This window comes from Astyanax mexicanus, chromosome 12 (genome assembly GCF_023375975.1).
Source record: "Astyanax mexicanus isolate ESR-SI-001 chromosome 12, AstMex3_surface, whole genome shotgun sequence".
Lineage (NCBI taxonomy): Eukaryota > Metazoa > Chordata > Actinopteri > Characiformes > Acestrorhamphidae > Astyanax > Astyanax mexicanus.
In genome coordinates this window covers 42,985,284-43,010,806 of record NC_064419.1, presented here as the reverse complement: position 1 = coordinate 43,010,806, position 25,523 = coordinate 42,985,284, and the positions used below count along the sequence as shown (strand labels likewise).

Sequence of the window (25,523 nt, the reverse complement as noted above, 5' to 3'; positions counted from 1 at the left end):
CCGGCTCGCCCTGCCACCCGCCCTTAGAAGAGTCCACCCGACCTTCCACGTGTCCCGCCTTAGGCCCTACCTCTGTTCTTCGGGTCCGGCCGCTCCCCCGGGTCCCCGCACCATTGGTGGTGCCCCCGCCTACACCGTCCGTCAGCTCCTGGACTCCCGAAGGGTACGCGGGGGCCTCCAGTACCTGGTGGACTGGGAGGGGTACGGTCCGGAGGAGTGGTCCTGGGTGCCCGCTAGACACATCCTGGACCCGGAACTGGTTAGGGCTTTTCGGCGAGACCGTGCGGCGGGTTTAGGGCCGTCGGGTGCCGCCCCTCGGGGGGGGGGGTCCTGTAAGGGCTGGTGCCCGATCGAGGCGTCCTCCAGGGCATCGGAGGGCGCGCCAGGCCAGCGCCGAGGGTTAGTTGGCTAATTATCAACACCTGCTTTCAACAGCTTATAAGCAGCGCCAACCAGCCACTCGGCGCTGGATCTTTGAAGCTCGTGGGAGCGAATCTATGCCGGTTTCTAGACCGAGCCTCTGCTCTTTTTCCCCTTCTCTTCCTGCTATCCCTTTGGAGAGAGTATGATCCAGCACCGCTGGCATACTCCTCCCGCATAAGTAGCTTCCTCTGTCCCTCTATAATCTCGAGTGTGGTGTAGTCGTGTTGAGCGGTGTGCTCCGCGGCTAACCCCCCTTTCTCTCGGGTCTGTGTGTCTGTGTTTGTGTGTGTGTGTGGTAGCCGCTGCGAGGCACGCGGTGTGCTCACCTTTTCTCTCCCCTCGCTGTTCCTCTTCTCTCTGGTGGAGCAGCGTTTAATCCAAAAGCACCCCAATTCACTTCTTTGTTTAGTCTGGAAGCTCTTTTGTTTTTACCTCGCTCCATAAGAGGTAGCCGTTAGCTTCCACGGCGAGTCTTGTTTACATTCTCCCCTTCTCTTTCACTCACGCTGGGCGTGAGGTTTTTGTTTTCCACCCGTTTTTACTCTCCGCCCGTTTTCGTGGCTTCGCCCCTTTCGGCGGAGGCTCTTTAAAAGGCGATTAAAGCGGCCACATCCCAATCCGCTCGCTGGTGCAGCGGTTAGAGCACTGGGCTGCGACCGCGACAGCCTGAGTTCGATCCCCGCGTGGAGCGGGGTTTAATAATAATAATAATTGTATATATATATATATATATATATATATATATATATATATATATATATATATATATATAAAATCTTATTATATAATATTAATATATATATTCACGATTATATATTAATTATTATTATTATTATTATTATTATTATTATTATTATTATTATTTTCCCCTTTTTCTTGGGTTTACCTGCTTTGAGATCTGCTGCTCTGCACTTGGTTCCTACAACCTTCTGGGCTGGAGAGCTACTGCTCCCCAACCCATTACACATCTTATTCTACAAGTACTGCAACAACACAGAGCACTATGACATCTACCACAGGTTTCTCTACATCACCTACTACATGGACCAGCACTACTGGTACTGCAACCACAACAACAATACTAACAACAACACAAACATCTGGCCCTGCAACAGGTACAACTACAGCGTACACTACTATACCATCTACCAATGTTTTCTCTACATCCACCGTTATGTCGCTACCTACATCTCAGCATACTTCATATTCTACTGAACCACAGGACAGCAATACTGATACTGAAACCTTAACATTTACATATAATCATACACAATGGTTTACAACACAGGACACTACTATAATATCTAGCCCTGTTTTTTCTACATCCACCATTACCTCACTACCTACATCTCAGCATACTTCTTATTCTACCAAACCACTAGTCAGGACTTTTGTTACTGAAACCACAACATCCAATCTTGAGACAGATACAGCAACACCGCATAATACTAAAACATCTAGCACTCTTTTCTCTACACCCACCATTATCTTGCCAACTATATCTCAGCACACTTCATATTTTAATGAACTGCCAGCCAGCACTAATAATACTGAAGCCACAACATCTACATCTGATCCTACAAAAGGGTCGACAACACAGGACACTACTACTATAACATCTAGCACTGTCCCCCATTTCCTTGCCACCTATATCTCAGCGTACTTCTTATTCTAGTCAACCACTAGTCAGCACTACTGTTACTGATGTCTCTTAGTCCATCATTCCAGCAAACAGCGTTATCAGCACAACAGGTGACTGGTCTACCTTAGTATGGAAAAAATGATACAATCTGTGACCCCAAAACTAACGTTTTAGAGGAGATCCCATTATCATGATTCAGCTGGTATGTTGTGTGTTTAACCCCTAGAACCCTACGGAGGGATTTTCCATCCAAAATCGCACCTTGTGTCCTCAGCTTAATTACTCAGGAACCCCCTTCACACATCAACATAATCCATATATGGTTAGAAAGGGCGGAACTCTTTCTAAAAATAGTGATGCGGTAAAGCATCTACAAGAAACCCATTGAGAAAAACACCTAAAAACGTGAGATCTCCTTTCTTCTTGGAAAAGAACAGCAATTATTCCTACTCCTTCACCCACCACGACCGTTTCTACTTCTTATTCTACCAAACCAACAGACCACACTACTGTTACTCAAGCCACAACAGGTACTCTTACTCGGCTCTTACAACAGGTACAATAACAGTAGACACTACTATAATATCTACACCCACCATTACCTTGGCACCTACATCTCAGTGTACTTAATTTCCTACCAAACAACCAGACAGCGCTACTGCTACTAAAACCACAACATTTGATCTCACCACAGATCCAACAACACAAGACACTACTTTACTTAACTACTATTGTTTTCTCTTCATCCACCATTACCTCAGCGTCTACATCTCGGGATACTTCATATTCTACCAAACCAACAGACAGCACTATTGTTACTACAGCCACAACAGAATCTACATCTTATTCTACAAGTACTGCAACAACACAGAGCACTATGACATCTACCACAGGTTTCTCTACATCACCTACTACATGGACCAGCACTACTGGTACTGCAACCACAACAACAATACTAACAACAACACAAACATCTGGCCCTGCAACAGGTAAAACAACAGCGTACACTACTATACCATCTACCAATGTTTTCTCTACATCCACCGTTATGTCGCTACCTACATCTCAGTATACTTCATATTCTACTGAACCACAGGACAGCAATACTGATACTGAAACCTTAACATTTACATATAATCATACACAATGGTTTACAACACAGGACACTACTATAATATCTAGCCCTGTTTTTTCTACATCCACCATTACCTCACTACCTACATCTCAGCATACTTCATATTCTAGCGAACCACAGGACAGCACTACTGTTACTGAAGCCTCAACATCTATATCTGATCCTACAAAAGGATCGACAACACAGGACTCCACTATATCATCTACCACTGTTTTTTCTACATCCACCATTACCTCACTACCTACATCTCAGCATACTTCTTATTCTACCAAACCACTAGACAGGACTTTTGTTACTGAAACCACAACATCCAATCTTGAGACAGATACAGCAACACCGCATAATACTAAAACATCTAGCACTCTTTTCTCTACACCCACCATTATCTTGCCAACTATATCTCAGCACACTTCATATTTTAATGAACTGCCAGCCAGCACTAATAATACTGAAGCCACAACATCTACATCTGATCCTACAAAAGGGTCGACAACACAGGACACTACTACTATAACATCTAGCACTGTCCCCCATTTCCTTGCCACCTATATCTCAGCATACTTCTTATTCTAGTCAACCACTAGTCAACACTACTGACACTGATGTCTCTTAGTCCATCATTCCAGCAAACAGCGATATCAGCACAACAGGTGACTGGTCTACCTAAGTATGGAAAAAATGATACAATCTGTGACCCCAAAACTAACGTTTTAGAGGAGATCCCATTATCATGATTCAGCTGGTATGTTGTGTGTTTAACCCCTAGAACCCTACGGAGGGATTTTCCATCCAAAATCGCACCTTGTGTCCGAACCCCCTTCACACATCAACATAATCCATATATGGTTAGAAAGGGCGGAACTCTTTCTAAAAAAAGTGATGCGGTAAAGCATCTACAAGAAATCCATTGAGAAAAACACCTAAAAACGTGAGATCTCCTTTCCCAACCAATATTATTGACCTTAAAACATATTTACATGATGTTTCAAACCAAATAATATAAGTAAATTACTCAAAAGTGTCCACAGAAAAAGTGTAACACTACCTGCACTCAACCTAAAGCTAGGTGTGACACTACTTTATATCGTTTTTATTTTACTTGCACATTTTACTAAGTAGTTATTTTGCACTAAACATTTTTATTTATTTAGACTAAAAAGTTTACATTTTGGTTTTCTTTGTGTGTCCTGATCAAAATACTGAAATGCATAGGCTGCTCTGAGTGTCAGGTTTTTAGTATCTACATGTATCCTAGAGGTGTGATTATCAAGAAAAATAACTCTGCCTGATGCTTTCTATGTATTTTGTCAAGGTAATGAGCCATGTAATGAACTATCATCAATATTCTTATGCTTTCATCTCGTATACACTCTAGTATAACCATTTTTGAAAAGACAACTTAGGTCTGAATATATTTAAAGTCTATACATTTAAAAATAAGAAGAAAAAAAAAAACAGGCGCTTGGTAAAATTTTGACCAAAACATGATCAGTTCCAGGAAAATATAACAATTCCTTTTACATTTTAAATGATTACATTTTTGATCAGCCATATGGCTTCTGGAGTAAAAGAGCTCATGGCATGTGTCTGTCTGATTTAATTACTGTGTTATAAGACCTGAAACAGCTCAGGGTTCAAAGGGTTTAAAAATGCATGGATTCCTTGACAATAATATTATCTTGAAGGCAGCATGTTTTGCCCTAAGAGATCAGTGAACCTTTCTGTATCAATCCTGCATCACAAAAGTGTACTAACACAACCTCATACCATGACAAACTCTGCTTTTTGAACTTGTTGCTGATAACAGCCTGGATGATTCTTTCCAACGTTCTAACCCTAAATTCTTTAAACTTCTAAAAATAAATGTAAAAAACTTTTTTTTTTACAAATATTTTGTGTTGTAGTTTTAAAATGCAGGTATTGATGTGCATTAATAAATTAAATGAAGTTAAGCAGATAAAACAGGAAATACATTAGATTCATACTGTTTTCAGTGAAATAAAAGTCAAATTATATATACTGTATAAAGCATTTTCCCTACTATGCCAACTTTAGTCTAATTTTGGGTTGTATGTTTAAGAAGGTATAGTAAACAAGCAAATAAAAAAAGAAAAATTAAACTTAATTGGACAAACTACTTGCCTAAACACCTAATGCACAGATTCAACCTGCTTATTTTTTTTAAATAAATAGATTGTTTCTTTATATTTAAAAATATATATATATATATGTTTGTATGGTATATCAACAAAGATTCATTGTGTAAGCTCTTTTTAGTGTTTGGGTTGGGGGGGGGGTGTTTATTCTCCAAATGGGAATGACAAAAAAAATTGATAATTACTGAATCTGCTAAAGTAACCTTTCTAAAAAGTAAATAGACCAAACCCTTATACCACCCCTCAACATTGTAATGGAATAAATAGTGTTGATATGTTATTCATCTGTCCTATTTACCTGTATGTCTTATTCTAGGATGATTTCTTTACTATTTTGTTTTTTTGTTTATTTTCTTACAGTGACAACCCCAACAACTACACATACACCATCAACCCCAACCACATCCACAACCCCAACCACAACCCCAACCACAACCACAACCCCGACCCCAACCACAACCCCAACCCCAACCACAACCCCAACCCCAACCCCAACCACAACCACCCCCCCACCCCCCCCGTGCCGGGTAAGAAAACATTGCTATATTTTAATTTAATTTAAATGTAAGCCTAATATATACAAAAGTCATGGGATAGCAGTATGTAAATTGTTTGAGAAGTGTTGCCTGTTATCTTGTGAGTGGGGTTTAACACTGGACAGCTGTTGGAGCGAGGCCAAATAGAAGGCAGCACAGTCTGTGGTAAAGACTGTCACCAGCAGCATCAAGCTAGAATTTTCTGTGCAAACGGTCAACAGCTCTGCAGAAATCACATCATTGTTCATTTTGGCCCCACACACATCCCACAGACCAGTCAAGCATTAGCTTCAGCATTATCAAGGGACACAAAACCCTGTCCCATGACTTTTGGCAGGCCACTCTATAAAATATATCTCTAGTGAGCAGTCTTATTGTATCTTTTCACTCTTTTGATTGTAGCTTTTAAATTGAATGCATGCAAAGGTCTGTTTTTGTACTGTGATCTGCAACCTGCTTTCTTGCCAGTGTATGTTTAAATGTAACATGTAATAAAATCTTTTTAGCGACATGCAGTAAATCATGCTTTGACCATCTCTCCTGTAGAATTACATACCGTTAGGTACTATTTCATCTGCATCAGACAACTCCACGGTAAAACATACATATGTTACATATGTAAATTTGTACATTTATTATATTTATTGTATTGCATTTGCACTTTGTATTGTTTTTTAATATTTTACACTTCCCTCTAGGACAAAAGTATTACGGAGGGAAAAATTGTTATATAAATCATAACTAATTTAAATGTAAAATATATTTCTAGTGAGCAGTCTTATTGTATCTTTTCACACTTTTGATTGTAGCTTTTAATTTGAATGCATGCAAAGGTCTGCTTTTTGCGCTGTGATATGCAACCTGCTTTCTTGCTAGTGTATGTTTAAATCTAGCATGTATTAAAAAACTTTTTAGCGGCATGCTAAAGTAAATTATGTTTTGACCACCCCTACTGTAGGATTCGAGGCTGATGAGTGATATTTCATCTGCATCAGTCAACTCCACGGTAAAACAGCTGGCATTGCACATGTGTTACATGTGTAAATTTATATGTATTGTAACCTTTATCTTCCTTTCGAATAGAATTGCAATCCAGAAATCAATAATCTGTGCTCCACAAAAACAGTGTGTGTGTGTGTGTGTGTGTGTGTCTGTGTGTGTGTCTGTGTGTAGCTGTATGTGTATATGCAGGTGTCTGAATCTGCTGAATCTATGCCTGTGCAGTCAGCCATTAATGCAGTTTTAGCTCTGCTATTGGTAGACTGTTTCTTCATTATGGAGGCCTTAAATTTACTGGGGAAACCTGAAACGAAAGAGTGCCTGATCTTAATGGTAAGTTGCCTGAAACTCTCATGCTTGTGCACATAGCTTTAGTAGTAGGAAATTATTCTACATTCTAGAATTCTGGGTTCATTTTAAGTTTGGAAAAATTTGATGCATCAGTCAGCTCTGTTACTGTTAATATGTTTAAACCATTTAGGCCAATTAACCTGTAACAGTGCTGACAGTGACTGAATTGACAGTTTTCCTTACCTTATGTCTTAACTTCATTCTATAACTTTAAACTAGATTCTAAACGAAACATCGAAATAACAGATTTGACCAATAATTAACATACTGTTGTTGTATTCTTAGCATTTTACACTAGAAGACATTTGACATATCTCTCTGCTTTATATATGCTTGCTGCTTTTATTAGGAGTGTTTGAATATTTTAAAAGTTTTAAATCAGAGTTAACGTAGTTGACCACAACATTGGGACATAAGACATACTTTTTGAGTTACTGAAATTACATATTGTATGTGTTAGATTCTATGGCAGTTAATAGAGTAAGCAATAATAATTAAGGTTGAATGTCAGGAGTCAGTTTAGTTATTTTGTTAATATTTTGTGCAAAAATTGTGCCTAAAGTGTATCAAGTATAATTAATAGTGCAATGCCGAATGTGAGTAATATTATTATTGAAAACCCAATTAATTAAGAATGTTTTTAGGGGAAAACAAATGGTTTATCTCAGAGATTTAAAGTGTCCCGGCAATTCTACAATGATCCACATACATTCAGTCAAACATTGACCCTTTTAAAATAAAAATGATATATAAAAATACATGAGTAAGCACAGTAAATGTTTTTACTGTCAATATTTTTTACAGGTGTTCTCCATTCTTTCTTTGCTGTGTTCATTTGTGGCTTTCGTCCTCATATTGGTATACGCAAAACAGGTAAAAAAAAAAAACATTTGTACTTTGTATTGTTTTTTAATATTTTATACTTCCCTCGAGGACAAAAGAGTTACAGAGGGAAAAATTGGTATATAAATCAGAACAAATTTGGACAAAAAAAACACTGTGTCTGTGGTCTGTGGTAATGACTGAGACCAGCAGCATCAACAGTACAGCATTAGCGTCAGCATTTCAAGGGACACAAAACCCTGTACCATGACTTTTGGCAGGCCACTCTATAAAATATATCTCTAGTGAGCAGTCTTATTGTATCTTTTCATGCTTCTGTTTGTAGATTTTAAATTGAATGTATGCAAAGGTCTGCTTTTTGCACTGTGGTCTGCAACCTGCTTTCTTGCCAGTGTATGTTTAAACGTAGCATGTAATAAAATCTTTTTAGCGGCATGCAGTAAATTATGCCTTTACCACCCCTACTGTAGAATACGAAGCCGTTGAGGATTTTTTCACCTGCATTGGACAACTCCACGGTAAAACAGCTGCCATTGCACATGTGTTACATGTGTAAATTTGTACATTTATTGTATTGTATTTGTATTTTGTAGTGTTTTTTTAATATTTTACACTTCCCTCTAGGACAAAAGTATTACAGAGGAAAAAAATGGTATATAAATCAGAACAAATTTGGACAAAAAAAACACCAGAAGCTAGCATATTCAATATGATTCTGGTATAGGAAATCTCACTGCTGTAAAAAAAATTGACACATTATCACATTGTGCTTCATATTGTGCTTTATACTCCTAAAATATATGTAGTGCTTGTGTCAATATCTAGTGATATGTCTCTATATCTATAGTGAGTGAGGCTAGGGTTTGTTGTTTAGAGTTAGTGTTCAGATTTTAAACACAAATGAAAATACCCAACTTGCTTTAAAGAAAAAAAAAATATATATATATATAATATATATATATGTAATATATATGTATATATACGTAATTTATTTTAAATTTAACCCTACTATATATAAAAGTCATGGTATAGCAGTATATAAATTGTTCAAGAAGTGTTACCTGCCATCTTGTGAGTGGGGTTTAACACTGGACAGCAGTTGGAGCGAGGCCTAATAGAAGGCATTACCACCCACTTTGGACAACACAGTCTGTGGTAATGACTGTGACCAGCAGCATCTAGCTAGATTTTTTTTTGTGCAAACAGTCAACAGCTCTGCAGAAATCACATCAACATCCATTTTGGCCCGACACACATCCCACAGAACAGTACAGCATTGGCTTCAGCATTTCAAGGGACACAAAACCCTGTCCCATGACTTTTGGCAGGCCACTCTATAAAATATATCTCTAGTGAGCAGTCTTATTGTATCTTTTCATGCTTCTGTTTGTAGATTTTAAATTGAATGCATGCAAAGGTCTGCTTTTTGTAAATTATGCTTTGACCATCTCTATTGTAGAATTCACAGCTGTTGGAGATAATTTCATCTGCATCTGCATTGGACAACTCCACGGTAAAACAGCTGGCATTACATTTGTTACATGTGTAAATTTGTACATTTATTGTATTTGTACTTGTATTGTTTTTTTAATATTTTACACTTCCCTCTAAGACAAAAGTATTACAGAGGGAAAAATTGGTATATAAATCAGAACAAATTTGGACAAAAACCCCAGAAGCTAGCATATTCAATATGATGCTGGTATAGAAAATCTCACTGCTTTAAAAAAAAAAAAACAGACACATTATCACATTGTGCTTCATATTGTGCTTTATACTCCTAAAATATATGTAGCGCTCGTGCCCACTATCTAGTGATATGTCTCTATATCTGTAGATGTAGGTGAGGCTAGGGTTTGTTGTTTAGTGTTCAGATTTTAAACACAAATGAAAAAAACAACTTGCTTATTAAAGTATAGAAAAGAGAAATGAATGAAACCAGACACACCTTTTAGGGTGAAATATAATTGGCTTTATAGATGTATATTTCTTAAATATTTAGAATCTCAAGTTTGCATTTTATGGTTCAAATGCAATTATAAAATATATAAAAATACAATATTATATTGAATAAAACACAATTTTAGAAAACAAACATAAAATGTATGAACAAAAGTGCTCAAACTTAAATAAAATACTCTTCAGTAGAAAAATAGAATAGTAACAAATAAAAAAAATAGAGCTTTAACCTTTTCACTGTATCAAAATATTGCAGCTTATTTCAGCCTATTACCACCCCTTTTAAAATGGACTCTTTTAACATCCATCCATCGTCCACTGCTTATCCGAAGTTGGGTCACGGGGGTAGCAGTTCTTGCTCCAAACTTCCCTGTCCCGGGCAACATCTTCCAACTCTGACCGGGGGATCCCTTGGCGTTCCCATGCCAGAGTGTAGATATAATCTCTCCACCTGGTCCTAGGTTTGCCCTGTGGTCTCCGACCAGCTGGACGTGTCAGGAACACCTCCTTAGTGAGGTGCCCTGATGGCATCCTCATCAGATGCCCGAACCACCAACTGGCTCCTTTCAATGCAAAGAAGCAGCGGTTCTACTCTGAGTCCCTCGAATGACCCCAGCCCGGAAACTCATTTCGACTGCTTGCATTCATGACCTCGTTCTTTCGGTCATGACCCATCGTTCATGACCATAGGTGAGAGTAGGAACGAAGATAGACCAGTAGACTGAGAGCTTTGCATTTTTGCTTAGCTCTTTTTGTCACAACAGTGCGGTAAAGCGAACGCAATACTGTCCCTGCTAAGACGATTCTCTGGTCAATCTCGCGCTCCATCCTTCCCTCACTCGTGAACAAGACCCCGAAATACTTAAACTCCTTCACTTGGGGCAAACACTTACCCCTCACCTGGAGTAGACAGTCCTTCTGAGAACCATGGCCTCTGATTTAGAGGTGCTTATTCTCATCCCTGCCGCTGCACACTCAGCTGCGATCTGATCCAGAGAGCTGCAGGTAGCAGGATGATGACGCCATCAGGACCACATCATCCACAAAAAGCAGCGATGCAATCCTTTGGCCACCAAACTGCAGACACTCCCTCCCCCGACTACGCCTTGATATCCTGTCCATGAAAATCACAAACAGGATTGGGGACAAGGCGCAGCCCTGACGGAGGCCTACACCCACCGGAAACAGGTCAGACTTACTGCCGAGAACCCGTACACAACTCTCACTTTGGGCATACAGGGATCGGATGGCCCTAAGCAGTGACCCCCTTACCCCATATTCCCTCAGCACCTCCCACAGGACATCCCTGGGAACCCGGTCATACGCCTTCTCCAAATCCACAAAACACAGGTGGACTGGATAGTTGTACTCCCAGGCCCCCTCCAAGATCTCTGCCAGAGTAAAGAACTGGTCCGTTGTTCCACGACCAGGACGGAATCTGCATTGTTCCTCTTCAATCAGAGGTTCAACAATCGGCCGAACCCTCCTTTCCAACACCTTGGAGTAGACTTTCCCGGGGAGGCTGAGCAGCGTGATGCCCCTGTAATTGGCACACACCCTCTGGTCCCCTTTCTTAAAGAGAGGGACCACCACCCCAATCTGCCACTCCTTTGGCACTGTCTCCGACCTCCACGCAATGTTAAAGAGGCATGTCAACCACAACAGCCCCTCAACATCTTTCAGCATTTCTGGAAGTATCTCATCGATCCAGTAGTGTCCCACCCTTGCTATATACTGCCTGGATGGTTCCCCACTTCCCCCTTCTGAGGTGCCGGATAGTTTTGCACAAGCACCTTGGTGCCACTTGAAAGTCCTCCTCCATAGCTTCACCGAACTCCTCCCACACTCACAGTTTTTCCTCTGCCACCGCTACAGATGCCACCCTTCGGGCCTACCAGTACCCCACAACTGCCTCCGGAGTACCCTGGGACAGCATGTCCCAAAAGGCCTCCTTCTTCAACCGGACTTCCCTGACGACCGGTGTCCACCACGGTGTTCGAGGGTTACCGCCCCTTGAGGCACCCAAGACCATAAGACTACAGCTCACAGCTGCAGCTTCAGCAATGGAGGCTTTGAACATGGACCATTCTGATTTGATGTCCCCAGTCTCCACAGGGATGTTTGAGAAGCTCCTTCGGAGGTGAAAATTAAAGGTCTCTCGGACAGAGGGCTCCCCAGAAATTCCCAGTTTACCCGCACTACTCGTTTGGGCTTGCCAGGTCTATCCATGGGTTTCCCCTGCCACCTGACCCAACTCACCACCAGAGACGGAGATCAGTTGACAGCTCTGCTCCTCTCTTTACCCGAGTGTCCAAAACATATGGCCTCAGATCAGATGATACAATTACAAAATCGATCATTGACTTTCAACCTCGGCTGCTCTGGTACCATGTACACTTATGAGCCTCCTTATGTTCGAACATGATGTTCATTATGGACAAGCCATGACTAGCACAGAAGTCCAACAACAGAAAATCTCTCGGGTTCAGATTGAGGGGGGCATTCCTCCCATTCACACCACTCCAGGTATCTCTATCATTGCCCATGTGTGCATTGAAATACCCCAGTAGAACTACGGGTTCCTTTTCCTGGAGCTCCAACTGATAGTGCTCCACAACTTCCGGCTCCTTCCCCCACAGTGAGGGGACGTTCCATGTTACTAGAGTTAACTTCTGTCGCCCAGTTCCAGGTTGTTGAGGCCCCAAGCCTTCACCACCATTCTTGTAGCAGTGCACCCAACCCCATTGGGTCTTTCACATGAGTGGTGGGTCCACATGATACTTTTGGATGAATTTCCGGGGCCCGTCAGAGAGCCACCAGGCGCTCTCTGACGGGCCCCCCATCTGAGCCTAGCTCCGTTTTTCATGGGTCTTTTTTATGAACCATACTTTGTCTGGCCCCTCACCTGAAACCACTTTGCTATTGGTGACCCTACCAGGAGCACATGTCCCCCGGCAACACAGCTCCCAGGTTCATGGGGGCCACAAACCTCTCCACCACAATAAGGTGATGGTTCCCGGAGAGGCAATATTTTGTAAAAAAAAAAAAATAATAATAATACAATATTTTGTAGTCTCTTTTCTAGTTATAGTATTTCTATAGTATTTTTACTAGCTGCCTATACTATTTTGAACAATTATATCTCCCTCTTTCCTACTGCAGGTTGCGATTGTTTGTCTATTAAAAACAATCACAGTGTAGTGACTAGATGCAGAATGAGTTTTTAATCTGCTTCCTCTTGTCACAGCCCGTCTCAGTACATCCAATGAGTCTTTAAAAGCTAGCATTTGAGTGGCATGACTAAAAACACAAATTTTTAATAAGTTTAATAAAAAAAATCTGACAAATGCTAAAATATTAATTTATTTTTAGTGACATATATTAAGTACTGACATAATTTTAATATTTGCACTCATCAGTACCTCATTATTCTGCATTGGATATGATAAAGTTCCATTATTACAAACAGTAATGATTGACGTGGGGAATTTAGTTCTTTCTATTGTTTCTCTATTACTGTGTGTGTGTGTGTGTGTGTGTGTGCATGCATATCTGTAGGTCGCAGCCCAAGTTCTGACAGGGTTGGCAATGTCTTTTTGCCTGGTTCAAAGCATTTTAAACATTATATTGCTGTTCATTGGACAAACCCATGAGCTGTAAGTATTGCCTGTGTAACCTTCTCACCATGTCAGTACTAGCTTAGATTATATGATATGGCAGCTGTTTCTGAGCGTCACCATTCCCCTCAGAACAGAATAACAATGGGTAGTGGTTAAAATCCTGCCCCTAATAAATGGGACAATTCTTTAAAACAAGTGCGATTAATTGCAGTTATTCACAGAATATTGTTGTTATTATTTTTTTAATCGATTGACACCACTATTACAAACATAAAATTACCTGTTTATAGTATTCTGACATACACAATGCAGGTGTGGAATAATATCTTGGATAATATTGTAATCATCAAAAATAGTTTTGCCCGCTAGACTCACACTGCTGTTTGTTATTTAAGTGATTTAGGCATTCAGATTGTATGCTGTTCTGCCATAGGTATTTACTGATTGTACATGTTTCCTATTTGCTTCATTTTTGCTTTAAAAAAAGCTGTTTTGTCTGCTAAAGGCAATTTAGCTACATGCACACATACTTTAAAAATAGATAAATAAATAAGAGAAATATATATATAACTTGTTCTGTAGCCAGTATACACCTCTGTTTAATCAACAACCCTGAAACCTTATTCAAAATGGGTTTAAATGTCAGGGTTGGCCAGGCAGGGAGACGTGGAGACAGACATAATAGCAGGTAAGAAGTATAAATTTATTAAATAAATAACAAATAAACAAAGAAACAAGGAACAAAGAAATAAACCAAAACAAACTAAAGATACTAATAAACAAACAGGGAGGCTAATAAAAGAGGAACTAAAACAAGAACAATACAAACAGGGCAAGAAAAACAAAGGAATAAACAAGATATAAACAAGGAAAATAAACTGGGAAAAACAAGAAATAAACAAAGAGAAAACAAGGAGCAAAGAGCTATGGCGATAAACGAGAATAAACACAGAACGACAAAACAACAGAAGGAAGGTGCAAAGACAGACGAATACAGACTGAAACACAGGGCTATAAATAGACAGGAACACACACAGGAAGTAGAAACACCTGGGGCTAGGGGGCAGAGCTACAAATTACACCCAGGTGAATGGAAAATAACTGGGGAAGAAACACAGAGGAGCACAGGTCACATGGGGAACATACACAGAGAAACATGAGAACAGACAGGAAACAGGGCATCTTTACAATATACAACAATCAGAAGTAAAACTTTGTCCAACCTTTCAGTGTACTTTCTATGTGTTATTGCTACATCATTGTTAACATCATCACATTCTGGCAAAAAAGGAAGTATTTTACAGCATTAGACATATCAGAATGTTCTGTGTGCTGCAGCGTGAAGCGCTGTTCACTGGCCGAACTTTCTTCGATGATATTGAAAATACCAGTTGCACCTTCAAGCTTTAAAGTGTAATGGCTTCACTAGAAGCCATTGTTATTGGCAAGGAACTTGCTGTATGTGTGTGCTGGACTGTGTTGGTTTGAAGCTCATCCCTCAGTTTTATCTGTCCTGATCTTTTACCCTGTTAATATGAGCTTCACAATATAATTGTTTTTGCGTTTGTCATCGCAATGCGAACATGTGCACTAGTTTAAAGATTAAAAAAGTTTAATATTAAACCACGAACATGCTGCATTTTACTTTCAAGACATAGAACAGGCCTCTCACGATATCTGTTTTTTAATGGACAATATATTCTAGTTGGAATTATTATGATAATCATTATAATTGTAATTTTTGAATCATATTATGTAAATAATATAAGTATACCTTAATAGCAAAGTAATACAATTAATCCCTTTTAAAAAACAAACAAATTTTGATAATTAAGTACATTCACACTAACTTAAATAGATAACAGTTTTGGCCATACTGTCATTATTGATATCTGGGGAAATAGGGTGTATAAGCCTGTATTTTTTTTCATTGGTATTACGGTTGCAACAATATGAATTTTTTAAAGTATATATGGTATTTTAATCAAACCTTTTTATTCTGTGATTGTACTTTTTTTTTACTTTTCAGAAGGAGACACTGCTGTTTTAGCTTTGGAGTGATTGCCTTTGTACATCTTGGTTTGACAGGTAAGATTAACGTTCATTTGTTTTTTGTAAAATGTGAGACTGGTGCAAAGTACAAAGCCTGCACCTGAACAGGTGTAAAAGCATTCTGTTGAAATCTTATATTCTATTAAAGAAGCAATATACAGAATTAGTTAGGTTGTGTCTGATGACTATGTATAAGCATGGATACCATGGGTCGGTTACCTTCCAATCTACAAAAATCAAGCCTAAAAAGTTTGCAGTTTAAAGACAGAAAAAGACTTGCCTGTTTATTTAGTAGATTAAACGGTAACACTTTATTTTAAGGAACACAAATTAGGCACTTATTAATGTCTTATTATTTGCTTAATAAAGCCTTAATTAGACATTTATAAATGATTTATTCACTACTTATTAGTCTTTATTCTGTGTACGGGTTATTGGTGCTTAATTAGGGGTCTGTTATGTGGAAATGATTAATAATGGCTGTATTAGTTCTTATAGTGCACTATAAACAGTTATGTTAGCACCCAGTTAAGCAGGTTATTAAGCATTAACTATTAGCCAAATCATACACGTTATTAGTGTATAATTGGTCGCAATCTGATCTATGTGAGTTTGGTACGGTTATAGCTGTGCTGGAGTTTACTGAGTTAATCAGGGTTTAATAAGTCACTAATAGACCAAGAAGTTTACCATATTCTAAAGTGAGGTTCTGTTCATCACTAATTACACCCTAAAAAGAACTGACTAAATATTTCATCAACCAATCCCCCTCACGATGTACTTAATAAGGGTTTAATTAGTCACTAATAGAGCAAGAAGTGTACCATATTCTAAAGTGAGGTTTTGTTCATCTCTAATTAGACACTAAAAAGAACTGAATAAATATTTTATCAATCAATCCCCCTCACGATGTACTTAATAAGGGTTTAATAAGTCACTAATAGACCAAGAAGTGTACCATATTGTAAAGTAAGGTTCTGTTCATCACTAATTACACACTAAAAAGCGCAAAATAAACATTTAATAAGTCAATCTCCATCACAATTTAGCTAATAAGTGCTTAATAAGTCACTTATACACCCAGAAGTGTACCATATTCTAAAGTGAGGTTCTGTTCATCACTAATTAGACACTAAAAAGAACTGTGTGTTTGACTTCCCATTTACATAAGTTGAATGTCAAAAATGCAGTTGTCCTAATGAAACAACAGAAAACACATTTTAGCACATTTATTCTCTTTTGAATTCAAGCAGTTTTATTTTCTATTGGTTTAAGACTCTCAACTGTTAAATTTAAAATGTAGATTGACTGACTGACTGGTCGAATGTGCAGATACCAATATAGCTAAAATGGTAACTGTAACAGCAATGGCAACATATGAACATGACTTATCAATTATTATGTACCATTTATTACCACATATTTTACAGTGTACTATATATTGTACTTTATATTTTGAACAATACACTTCACTATGTATTCAAGAATATATTTTAATATATTACTATCAATAATACACATATCATCTATTACCACACATCACAATTTATTTTATTATATATTTAACAATACACTTCACTATAAATTCAAGAATATATACTACCATATACTACTATATGTATAATACAAAAACAGATAAAGGTTCAGAAAAACATCAACATTAAAGAGTTCCATCAGTAGCACTCCTGCCGTCCCACTGGCTGTAGCTTGTGCTTTTGCAGTCTTCCAACAACGGGCTGAGACAGTGATGGTGCCTTCCTTCCCCAGTTTCACCTTATAACAAAGGAAGAAAATGAGAAATAAACAAACAATGACCACCAGCAACACAATGCTACTTAGTTACAAGTGGGTCCGAATACTCTTAGATAAAAACAAGTTTCAGTATTTGGAACCCACCGCTAACAAGCATAATTTAAAGGTAAACTGTGATAGTTTAATAATGTACAGCTAAATCCTTAATACAAAATAAATTAGCATAGCTATTTCATGGGATATAGATGTCACGCCTGGCCCTGTTTCCTGTCTGTCCTCGTGCCTGTGTTGTCCCACGTGACCCGTGCCCCTGTGTTCTGCCTGTGATTTTCCATTACCTCATGTCTCATTTGTAGCTCCACCCCTTCCCCAGGTGTTTCCACTCCCAGTGTGTTTCCTGTTATGTTAAAAAGACTTCCTCTGTTACTTGTCCTCTGTCGGTCTTTGCACTGTCCCCCGTTGTCTGTCCCTCTGCGTTTCTCTGTTCTCAGAGTTTCCATAGCCTTAGCCCGAGTCCCTTGTTCTTTGTTTATCTTCTTGTATAATTCTTGTTTTGTACAGTTCTGTTTTGTTTGTCTAGCTTTAGTTATTCCCTGTTTTTGTTCTTAGCTCTGTTTAGTTTCTTGTTCTCTAGTCTCCCTAGTTTGTTTTGGTTTGTTTCGCTGTTCTTTGTTTATTTGTTTATTTACTTATTTAATAAATTTATCGCCATACCTGCACTTACGTCCGCCTCCTCGTCTCTCTGCCTGGGTCAAATCCTGACAATAGATTAGCTAATTAAAACATATATCAAAGCTAATTTAGCTAGCTAACTAGTTAACTTAAAGCTAAGTTAGCTAGTTATAACTTATAAATTAAAGCTAGGTTAGCTAGTAATAAATCCAAAATTAAAGATAGGTTAACTAGTTATAACATAAATTAAAGATAGGTTAGCTAATTATAACTTAAAAATGAATGCTAGGTTAGCTAGCTATAAATTATAACTTAAAGCTAGGTTATCTAGTTCAATTAAAGCAAAGGTAGCTAGTTAACTTAAAGTTAGGTTAGTTAGTTAAATTAAAGCTAGACTAGATAGTTAAATTAAAGCTAGACTAGATAGTTAAATTAAAGCTAGGTTAGCTAGTTACATTAAAGATTGGTTAGCTAGTTAAGTTAAAGTTAGTTTAGCTAGTTAAAATAAAGCTAAGCTAGCTAGTTTAATTAAAATTAGGCTGGTTAGTTAAAATAAAGCTAAGCTAGCTAGTTAAGTTAAAGCTAGGCTGGTTAGTTAAAATAAAGCCAAGCTAGCTAGTTACATTAAAGCTAGGCTGGTTAGTTAAAATAAAGCTAAGATAGCTTGTTACATTAAAGCTAGACTAGCTAGTTAAAATAAAGCCAAGCTAGCTAGTTACATTACAGCTAGGCTGGCTAGTTAAAATAAAGCTAAGCTAGCTACTTAAATTAAAGCTAGGCTGGTTAGTTAAAATAAAGCTAAGCTAGCTACTTAAATTAAAGCTAGGCTGGTTAGTTAAAATAAAGCTAAGCTAGCTAGTTACATTAAAGCTAGGCTGGCTAGTTAAAATAAAGCTAAGCTAGCTAGTTACATTAAAGCTAGGCTGGCTAGTTAAATTAAAGCAAAGGTAGCTAGTTAACTTAAAGCTAGGTTAGCTAGTTAAATTAAAGTTAGGTTAGCTAGTTAAATTAAAGATTGGTTAGCTAGTTTAATTAAAGCTTGCTTAGCTTATTAAATTAAAGCTAGGTTAGCTAGATAAATTAAAGATAGGCTGGTTAGTTAAAATAAGGCTAAGCTAGCTAGTTACATTAAAACTAGTCTGGCTAGTTAAAATAAAGCTAAGCTAGCTGGTTAAATTAAAGCTAGGCTGGTTAGTTAAAATAAAGCTAAGATAGCTAGTTACATTAAAGCTAGGCTGGTTAGTTAAATAAAGCTAAGCTAGCTAGTTACATTAAAGCTAGGCTGGCTAGTTAAAATAAAGCCAAGATAGCTTGTTACATTAAAGCTAGACTAGCTAGTTAAAATAAAGCCAAGCTAGCTAGTTACATTAAAGCTAGGCTGGTTAGTTAAATAAAGCTAAGCTAGCTAGTTACATTAAAGCTAGGCTGGCTAGTTAAAATAAAGCTAAGCTAGCTAGTTAAATTAAAGCTAGGCTGGCTAGTTAAAATAAAGCTAAGCTAGCTAACGTTAGTTAAATTAAAGCTAGGCTGGTTAGTTAAAATAAAGCTAAGCTAGCTAGTTACATTAAAGCTAGGCTGGCTAGTTACATTAAAGCAAAGGTAACTAGTTAACTTAAAGCTAGGTTAGCTGGTAGCTAGGTTGGCTAGTTAAACTAAAGATAAAGTAGCTAGTTAACTTAAAGCTAGGTTAGCTAGTTAAACTATAGCTAAGGTAGCTAGTTATAACTCATAATTTAAATTGTGTTGACTAAGCAGTTTAGCAAGAATGTACACCTCACTATATTTTTTAAACTGCTTAAAAAAACTATCAGCATGTGGATTCTTTAAACTGTGTTATGATGAGCTACTGTTTAAATTAAGGACTCACCTTGCCAGATAACTTTATAAGGACTGCGGGGAGGTTTCTGTTGGGTCAGAGTCAGTTATCCAGCTGGTTGACACAGTGCTCACTGCATTGGTCCCTCTGTCCAAGAAACGAGGGCAAACCATAACCTGTATATTCATTCAGTTCATTCAAACTGAGAGCCAATTTTAGCGTCTTTTCTCCGAACATCATCCAAAGCATAGTCCCGCCCTATCGCGCTGTAACTGCTGATACTTGTTTGTCTAAATCTTCTGCTCTTGCAGTCCAATCACAGAACGCTTTTCCCCAGAGTTGCCAGGTTCGCCATTATCCTGCCAAATTTGGCTTGTCTGAAAACCACGGGTACATTTTTGCTCAATCTTCAAACTGAAAATGTAACAATTATGATTTAAGGAGAGGGAGGGTATTTTCAGCAGGTTACAACTGAGACACAGCACATTTACAGGAACTGTTGTATGTGGTGATTCACTCACACTGACCATAGCTAATGCTTTTTTTTCTTGCAATTATTTAAAATGATTTTAAAAATGTAATACATTATTAGCAATATAATAAAAATCAAATATAATGTAATATAATAATATTCATATGCCCTTATACACAAAATTAATGATAAATCACAAAGTAAAATTAATAGACTGTATAAGTGTAATACACCTAAATATAAGATTTTGGGCTAGGTCTGTGTAATGTATGTAGCATTTGGGCAAAAAAAAATGTAATAACTTGTTGTCAATCTTTGTTACATTAAAATTTTTAATATGCAAACATGAATATGACAGCTTTATTTAAGTAATTGTAGATGATATAAATGTAAATGTATTTTGTTTATTGGGTTTGTAACTGTGGACCTTTATTGGCACATTCAGGATGTATTTTAAACCATGGTACGCTTTTGTCTCTTTTGTGAAATGCTTAACTAAGAAAGACACTAATAAATACAAAAAAAGCATTTGGTCTAAAAAAAATATTGCAGTTTAGCACTTTAGAGATTTTGTCTTTATTGTGGTATGTTTTTATATTTACCAATATATAGACATAAATGGTCCATGCATAAATTGTCATATATTAAACAATAGATGTCCTTTTTTCCATATATGAAAACTTATTATTTAATATATTGCACTATATTTTCCAATATATTGCCATTTATTATGTTTCAAAAGGATATTAGTTACATAGCACCAGAAAGTAAACAAATATACCAAATAATTCCTAAATATACTAAATTGTTCCAAATATATCAAATTATTCCCAAATATTCTAAATTATTCCTAAATATATAGAATTATTAAGATATATCAAATTATTCCCAAGAGTACAAGCCGTTTATTCTGAACTAATTAAGAACTAATACAGCCATTATTAATCATTTCTACATAACAGACCACTAATTAAGCACCAATAACACTTACACAGAATGAAGCCAAATAAGTAGTGAATAAATCATTTATAAATGTCTAATTTTGGCTTTGTTAAGCAAATAATAAGACATTAATAAGCGCCTAATTTGTGTTCCTTAAAATAAAGTGTTACCGATTAAACATAGAAAAGGTATTTGGTCTTAGTCCATACCAGAATAAAACATGCAGTCTAACTACCCTAACATTAGTTGGCTGGCTAACAAACCATTTTTCGCCTACAACAGACTTCAGATGAAAAAACCTGCAAAGAATTATTTTTGGAGTGTCTGTTAATGCACGTAACAGCACAATATATAAGACACCACTTGATCAGTAATTAAATGATTAACAACTTAGCTACTCCATGTAATGCAAGCGGGCTGTTCCAGTCAAAACTGTAAATAATTTTATTCAGAACCCCACCTTCATACAATATAGCAGAGTAAGGTAAAAAAAAAAAAAAAAAGATTTATAGGAAAATTTTTAATGTGTGATATTAGTACAGGGATAATTAAATGTTTAAATGTTTGGAACATTGGAGGTAAAACGAAAGTTTAGAGAAGAATATAGAGATTTAATGAGAGTTAATTATTAAAACAATGGGGATTAAGTTCACTAACTCTTTTTTAAGGTACTCATCTAGAACAACAGACAGAATATAGCCCTGAGATACCCTGCCTATGTGATAGTTAAAGCCAAAAGCAGCTATTTAGCTGCTAACCATGATCACACATTCCAGACTAGATGTTTAAAAATGTTTAGCAATTTAAGTAAATTTCATGATAACTCTTATTAACTGTGTACATTTTTGTACCTTGTCCACTTTTGTGTCTCCATAGCTGCTGCAATATTTGTTGTACTTACATTCTGTAAGTACATTTGCCTTTGGCTAATCATCGTGATGGCTGTTTATCTCTTATGCGACGTGCTGTTCTTCTTGTGCCACATGATTAACATGATTAAGAAGGTAAGCTGAACTGTCTTTTCATTAAACTAGAAGATCTTTATGCATTTGGTGACGTAAATTACACAAGCAAAAGTACTGGCTTTTGTTTCATTTTTTCATTTAATATTAATGTCAGGGTGACCCAGGCAGGGAGACGAGGAGGCAGACGCAAGTGCAGGTTAGGGCGTAAGAAACAATAATTTATAAATAAATAACAAAGAAACAAACAAACAAAGAACAAGAAAACAAACCAGTGAAACAAGAGAACATAAACGAAACAAACAAGAGATAATAATAATAATAAACAAACAGGGAGGCTAGTAAATGAGAAACTAAAACACGACAGAATAAACTAACAAGTAGGCAAATGAAGGAAACTAATAACTATAACTAGATAAACAAAACAGGGCAGGGATATACATATAAGGAAACACACAGGAAACTAGAAAATAACAAGGATAAACAAGTTGAGACAAAAACACAGAACAAGGAACTAGGGCTATGAAATACAAGGAAACGTGGAATATAAACGAGGAAACGCAGAGAGACAAAACAACATGGGAAGGTGCAAAGACCGACGAAGAACAAGTGACAAAGGAAGGCTATATAACACACAAGGGAAGTGGAAACACCTGGGGATAGGAGGCGGAGCTACAAATTAACACAGGTGATGGAAAATTACTGAGACAGAATACAGGGGCACAGGTCACGTGGACAAACAGGATACAGGGCCTTGTCTTTTTTTTATAAATTTAACCATAGTTTGGGTTATCCTGTGGGGTACACAAAGTTTACAGTATCAGCGAATAGAGTTTTCCTGATTTTTATGGCAAATGAAAAAATGTCCTCATTTGTGCCACCATTGGCTCTGAATGAAAACAAAAGAAATTAGAAAAGCGGCCTTGAATGAGACTGTGGATGGGAAAAGTGGGTCAGCATGGTCTTTATAAACTGCAGAGAGAGCTGGAGGCCGCACATATTTAAGGATACCTTAAACCTTTTAAGACATATGTTGTCATTTTATATGAGTTTCTGTTTAACCATTAATGATGCTGCAGTATGAGGGAATGTACTAGTGCTAAAATTTATCTGCTGCTGCTACATTTAGGGTGGAATGTAAATTTTAAAAGTTAGTGCTGTGATAGTAGGAGGCATGTAAATACAACTGCAAACTGTAATGCGTCATCTAACAACTTTTAAAGCAGGATTTAGCCACTTTCCCCTAAAAAAAGTTGGCAAAACTAATCAAAGAATTTCTGAGATTTTGGATAGTGAACAGATCATTCCTAAATCTGATTTTTAGCCCTGCAATGAATGTCTGTTTTCTGTTTGTTTTTTTGCTTTTAGGTGGCTTCACCGGAATCTTGCTGGCCAGTTAGCTTTAGCATCTCAACCCTGTTGAATGTGGCATTTACATTAGCTCTCATAATAGGGGTATGTTTGTGCCGGCCCTGTGTCAAATGTTCACAAGATTGGGGCTCTGAGTGGATCATTATTGTTACTCGCTTCTTATATGTGGAAGCAAGCATATGCTAACCTTCACCCTCCTAGTGTTGGCAGCATTGCTAGTGATAGGGATGGTTAAACACAAATCTGTTTTAACTTTGTATTTAAGTTTTTATTTTTGATTAGTGGGCAAACTGCAATACTATAAAATTATTATAACTCTGTTAAGAGTGTGTTCTGCTTATTTGTGAACTGCAGGATTTTTGTTTGCACACAAGAGCTTTTAGCTACAAACATCAAAGTATGGTTACGACAGTACCTTTAGTAATGCAAGGATTGCACCTCCAAAACACATTGACATGCCAAATATAATGGGACAGGAATTAGTATCATGTCCAATGACTTTTGCCAAGCTTAAGAACTGCGCTGACCTCTGGAATATGTGGGTGGAGGCTTCTGCATTAAATGTGGATGTGGTTTGTGTCAGAGTTCCTTCTCTGTTCACACAAACAATTCTAGACAGAAACCACCGGTCACAATCATTGCCACCCACTGCACTGTCCACTGTGGATGGTAATGCCTTCTATGGTGAATTCACTGTGCAGAATTGTTAAACTTGTTGTTATTCTTGTCGCTTGAGCATGCTGTCCAGTATTTAACGAACCTCACGAGATTACATCTCACAGCTTATGCAGGTGTGGGCTTTCCTACTTTACAATCAATTTACACACTCCTGTGGCATTACAATAAAAAAACTTTAATGCAGTGACACAGAGCATTAGTTGATCTGCCCTCTATTTACTATATCACCATATAACACCATATCTGCTTAGAATTCCTTTACTGAATGTCATGCTTTTGCACTTTAGACACTTTTTACACTTCACCCAAATACTCCAGTTTTAAGTGTTTTTTAAATGTATATATTATGCATGACTGTATTATGTGTTTTCACTGCCAACAAAATATTGCATCTTTATTCCTGTTTGTTATATGTTTAACTCTTTTCCATATTACTGATTATCAACTGTGCACTAAATGGTTTTGACTATATCAAAATACTGTCATTAAGTATATATAATGTTGCATTAATTAATAACAGTAGCAGATGGAGAGCTCCACAGATGGGGGAAACCTATAGTTTTTACTTGTGATGATGTCAGTAGGTCAGACTCATCACATGATTGTGCCAGAGACATTGTAGGAACTAACTGTGTATGTTTTAAAAGTATAAGATGTTGTACTTGTACCTGTTCCTTAAAGGTTTCCTTGGGGACAGGCAGGCCAGCCGGCTCCTTCTCTTGTAGTAGCCAAAGGGCCCATTTCCTGTTCAACCTGTGGGGAAGGAAATAATAATGTCGTTCATTCAATAATTAAGTATGTTTACCTTCTCGTGCTTTATGACAATGATGAGACATGTCTGTATATATGTTTGCTGCAGGACAGTCTGTAAGAAAGTGTGTATGTGATTATATGTGTTTTTTTTACTTCAACCATGTTTGTGGCAATGGTCCAGTCCTTCTTAATTAGGGACGGGGCTACAAATTTAAAAGTGGCTTTCTTTTGTAGGGTGGTTGGTTTTTTAGTTGTTCATTCTGTTTTGGCTAGGTAATCTAAGTAGCTTTTTATTTCTTTATTCTCTTTTTGTACATTTATTTTCTATTTTTTGTTGTTAATTTGTTACAACTATGGAATCACAAATAAAATCACAGATTTGGAATTTA

General features: G+C 37.4%; 1 protein-coding gene and 1 long non-coding RNA gene across 4 annotated transcripts; one reads left to right on the top strand and one right to left on the bottom strand.

The window, feature by feature from the left end:
* Positions 1–1,230: 1,230 nt before the first annotated feature.
* On the top strand, positions 1,231–25,523 carry LOC125806044 (uncharacterized). Of its 3 annotated transcripts, none has more exons than XM_049485520.1 (14): positions 1,234–1,538; positions 2,827–3,054; positions 5,717–5,883; positions 6,439–6,486; positions 6,851–6,898; positions 7,066–7,224; positions 8,047–8,115; positions 8,556–8,603; positions 9,545–9,598; positions 13,603–13,700; positions 14,311–14,352; positions 15,694–15,752; positions 22,247–22,374; positions 23,701–25,523. In XM_049485520.1, the coding sequence occupies exons 1-14, from the start codon at positions 1,427–1,429 to the stop codon at positions 23,887–23,889; spliced, it is 1,449 nt and encodes a 482-aa protein (XP_049341477.1). In that variant the 5' UTR covers positions 1,234–1,426; the 3' UTR covers positions 23,890–25,523. The 3 variants fall into 3 exon arrangements, with proteins under 3 accessions (XP_049341479.1, XP_049341477.1, XP_049341478.1); XM_049485521.1 differs by having other exon boundaries at positions 1,445–2,595; XM_049485522.1 differs by lacking the exon at positions 2,827–3,054 and having other exon boundaries at positions 1,231–1,538.
* On the bottom strand, positions 16,931–21,537 carry LOC125806046 (uncharacterized). Its single transcript, XR_007441360.1, has 2 exons — positions 20,008–21,537; positions 16,931–17,489 (listed from the first exon to the last, which is right to left on the bottom strand). It is a non-coding gene; the product is annotated as an uncharacterized LOC125806046 (long non-coding RNA).

Excerpts from the sequence above, each read along its gene's own strand:
- LOC125806044 (XM_049485520.1), top strand. The coding sequence starts at position 1,427 with ATGACATCTACCACAGGTTTCTCTACATCACCTACTACATGGACCAGC. Across the intron at positions 1,539-2,826 it reads AACATCTGGCCCTGCAACAG|CGTCTACATCTCGGGATACT; the intron begins GTACAACTACAG and ends CCATTACCTCAG. Across the intron at positions 3,055-5,716 it reads AACATCTGGCCCTGCAACAG|TGACAACCCCAACAACTACA; the intron begins GTAAAACAACAG and ends ATTTTCTTACAG.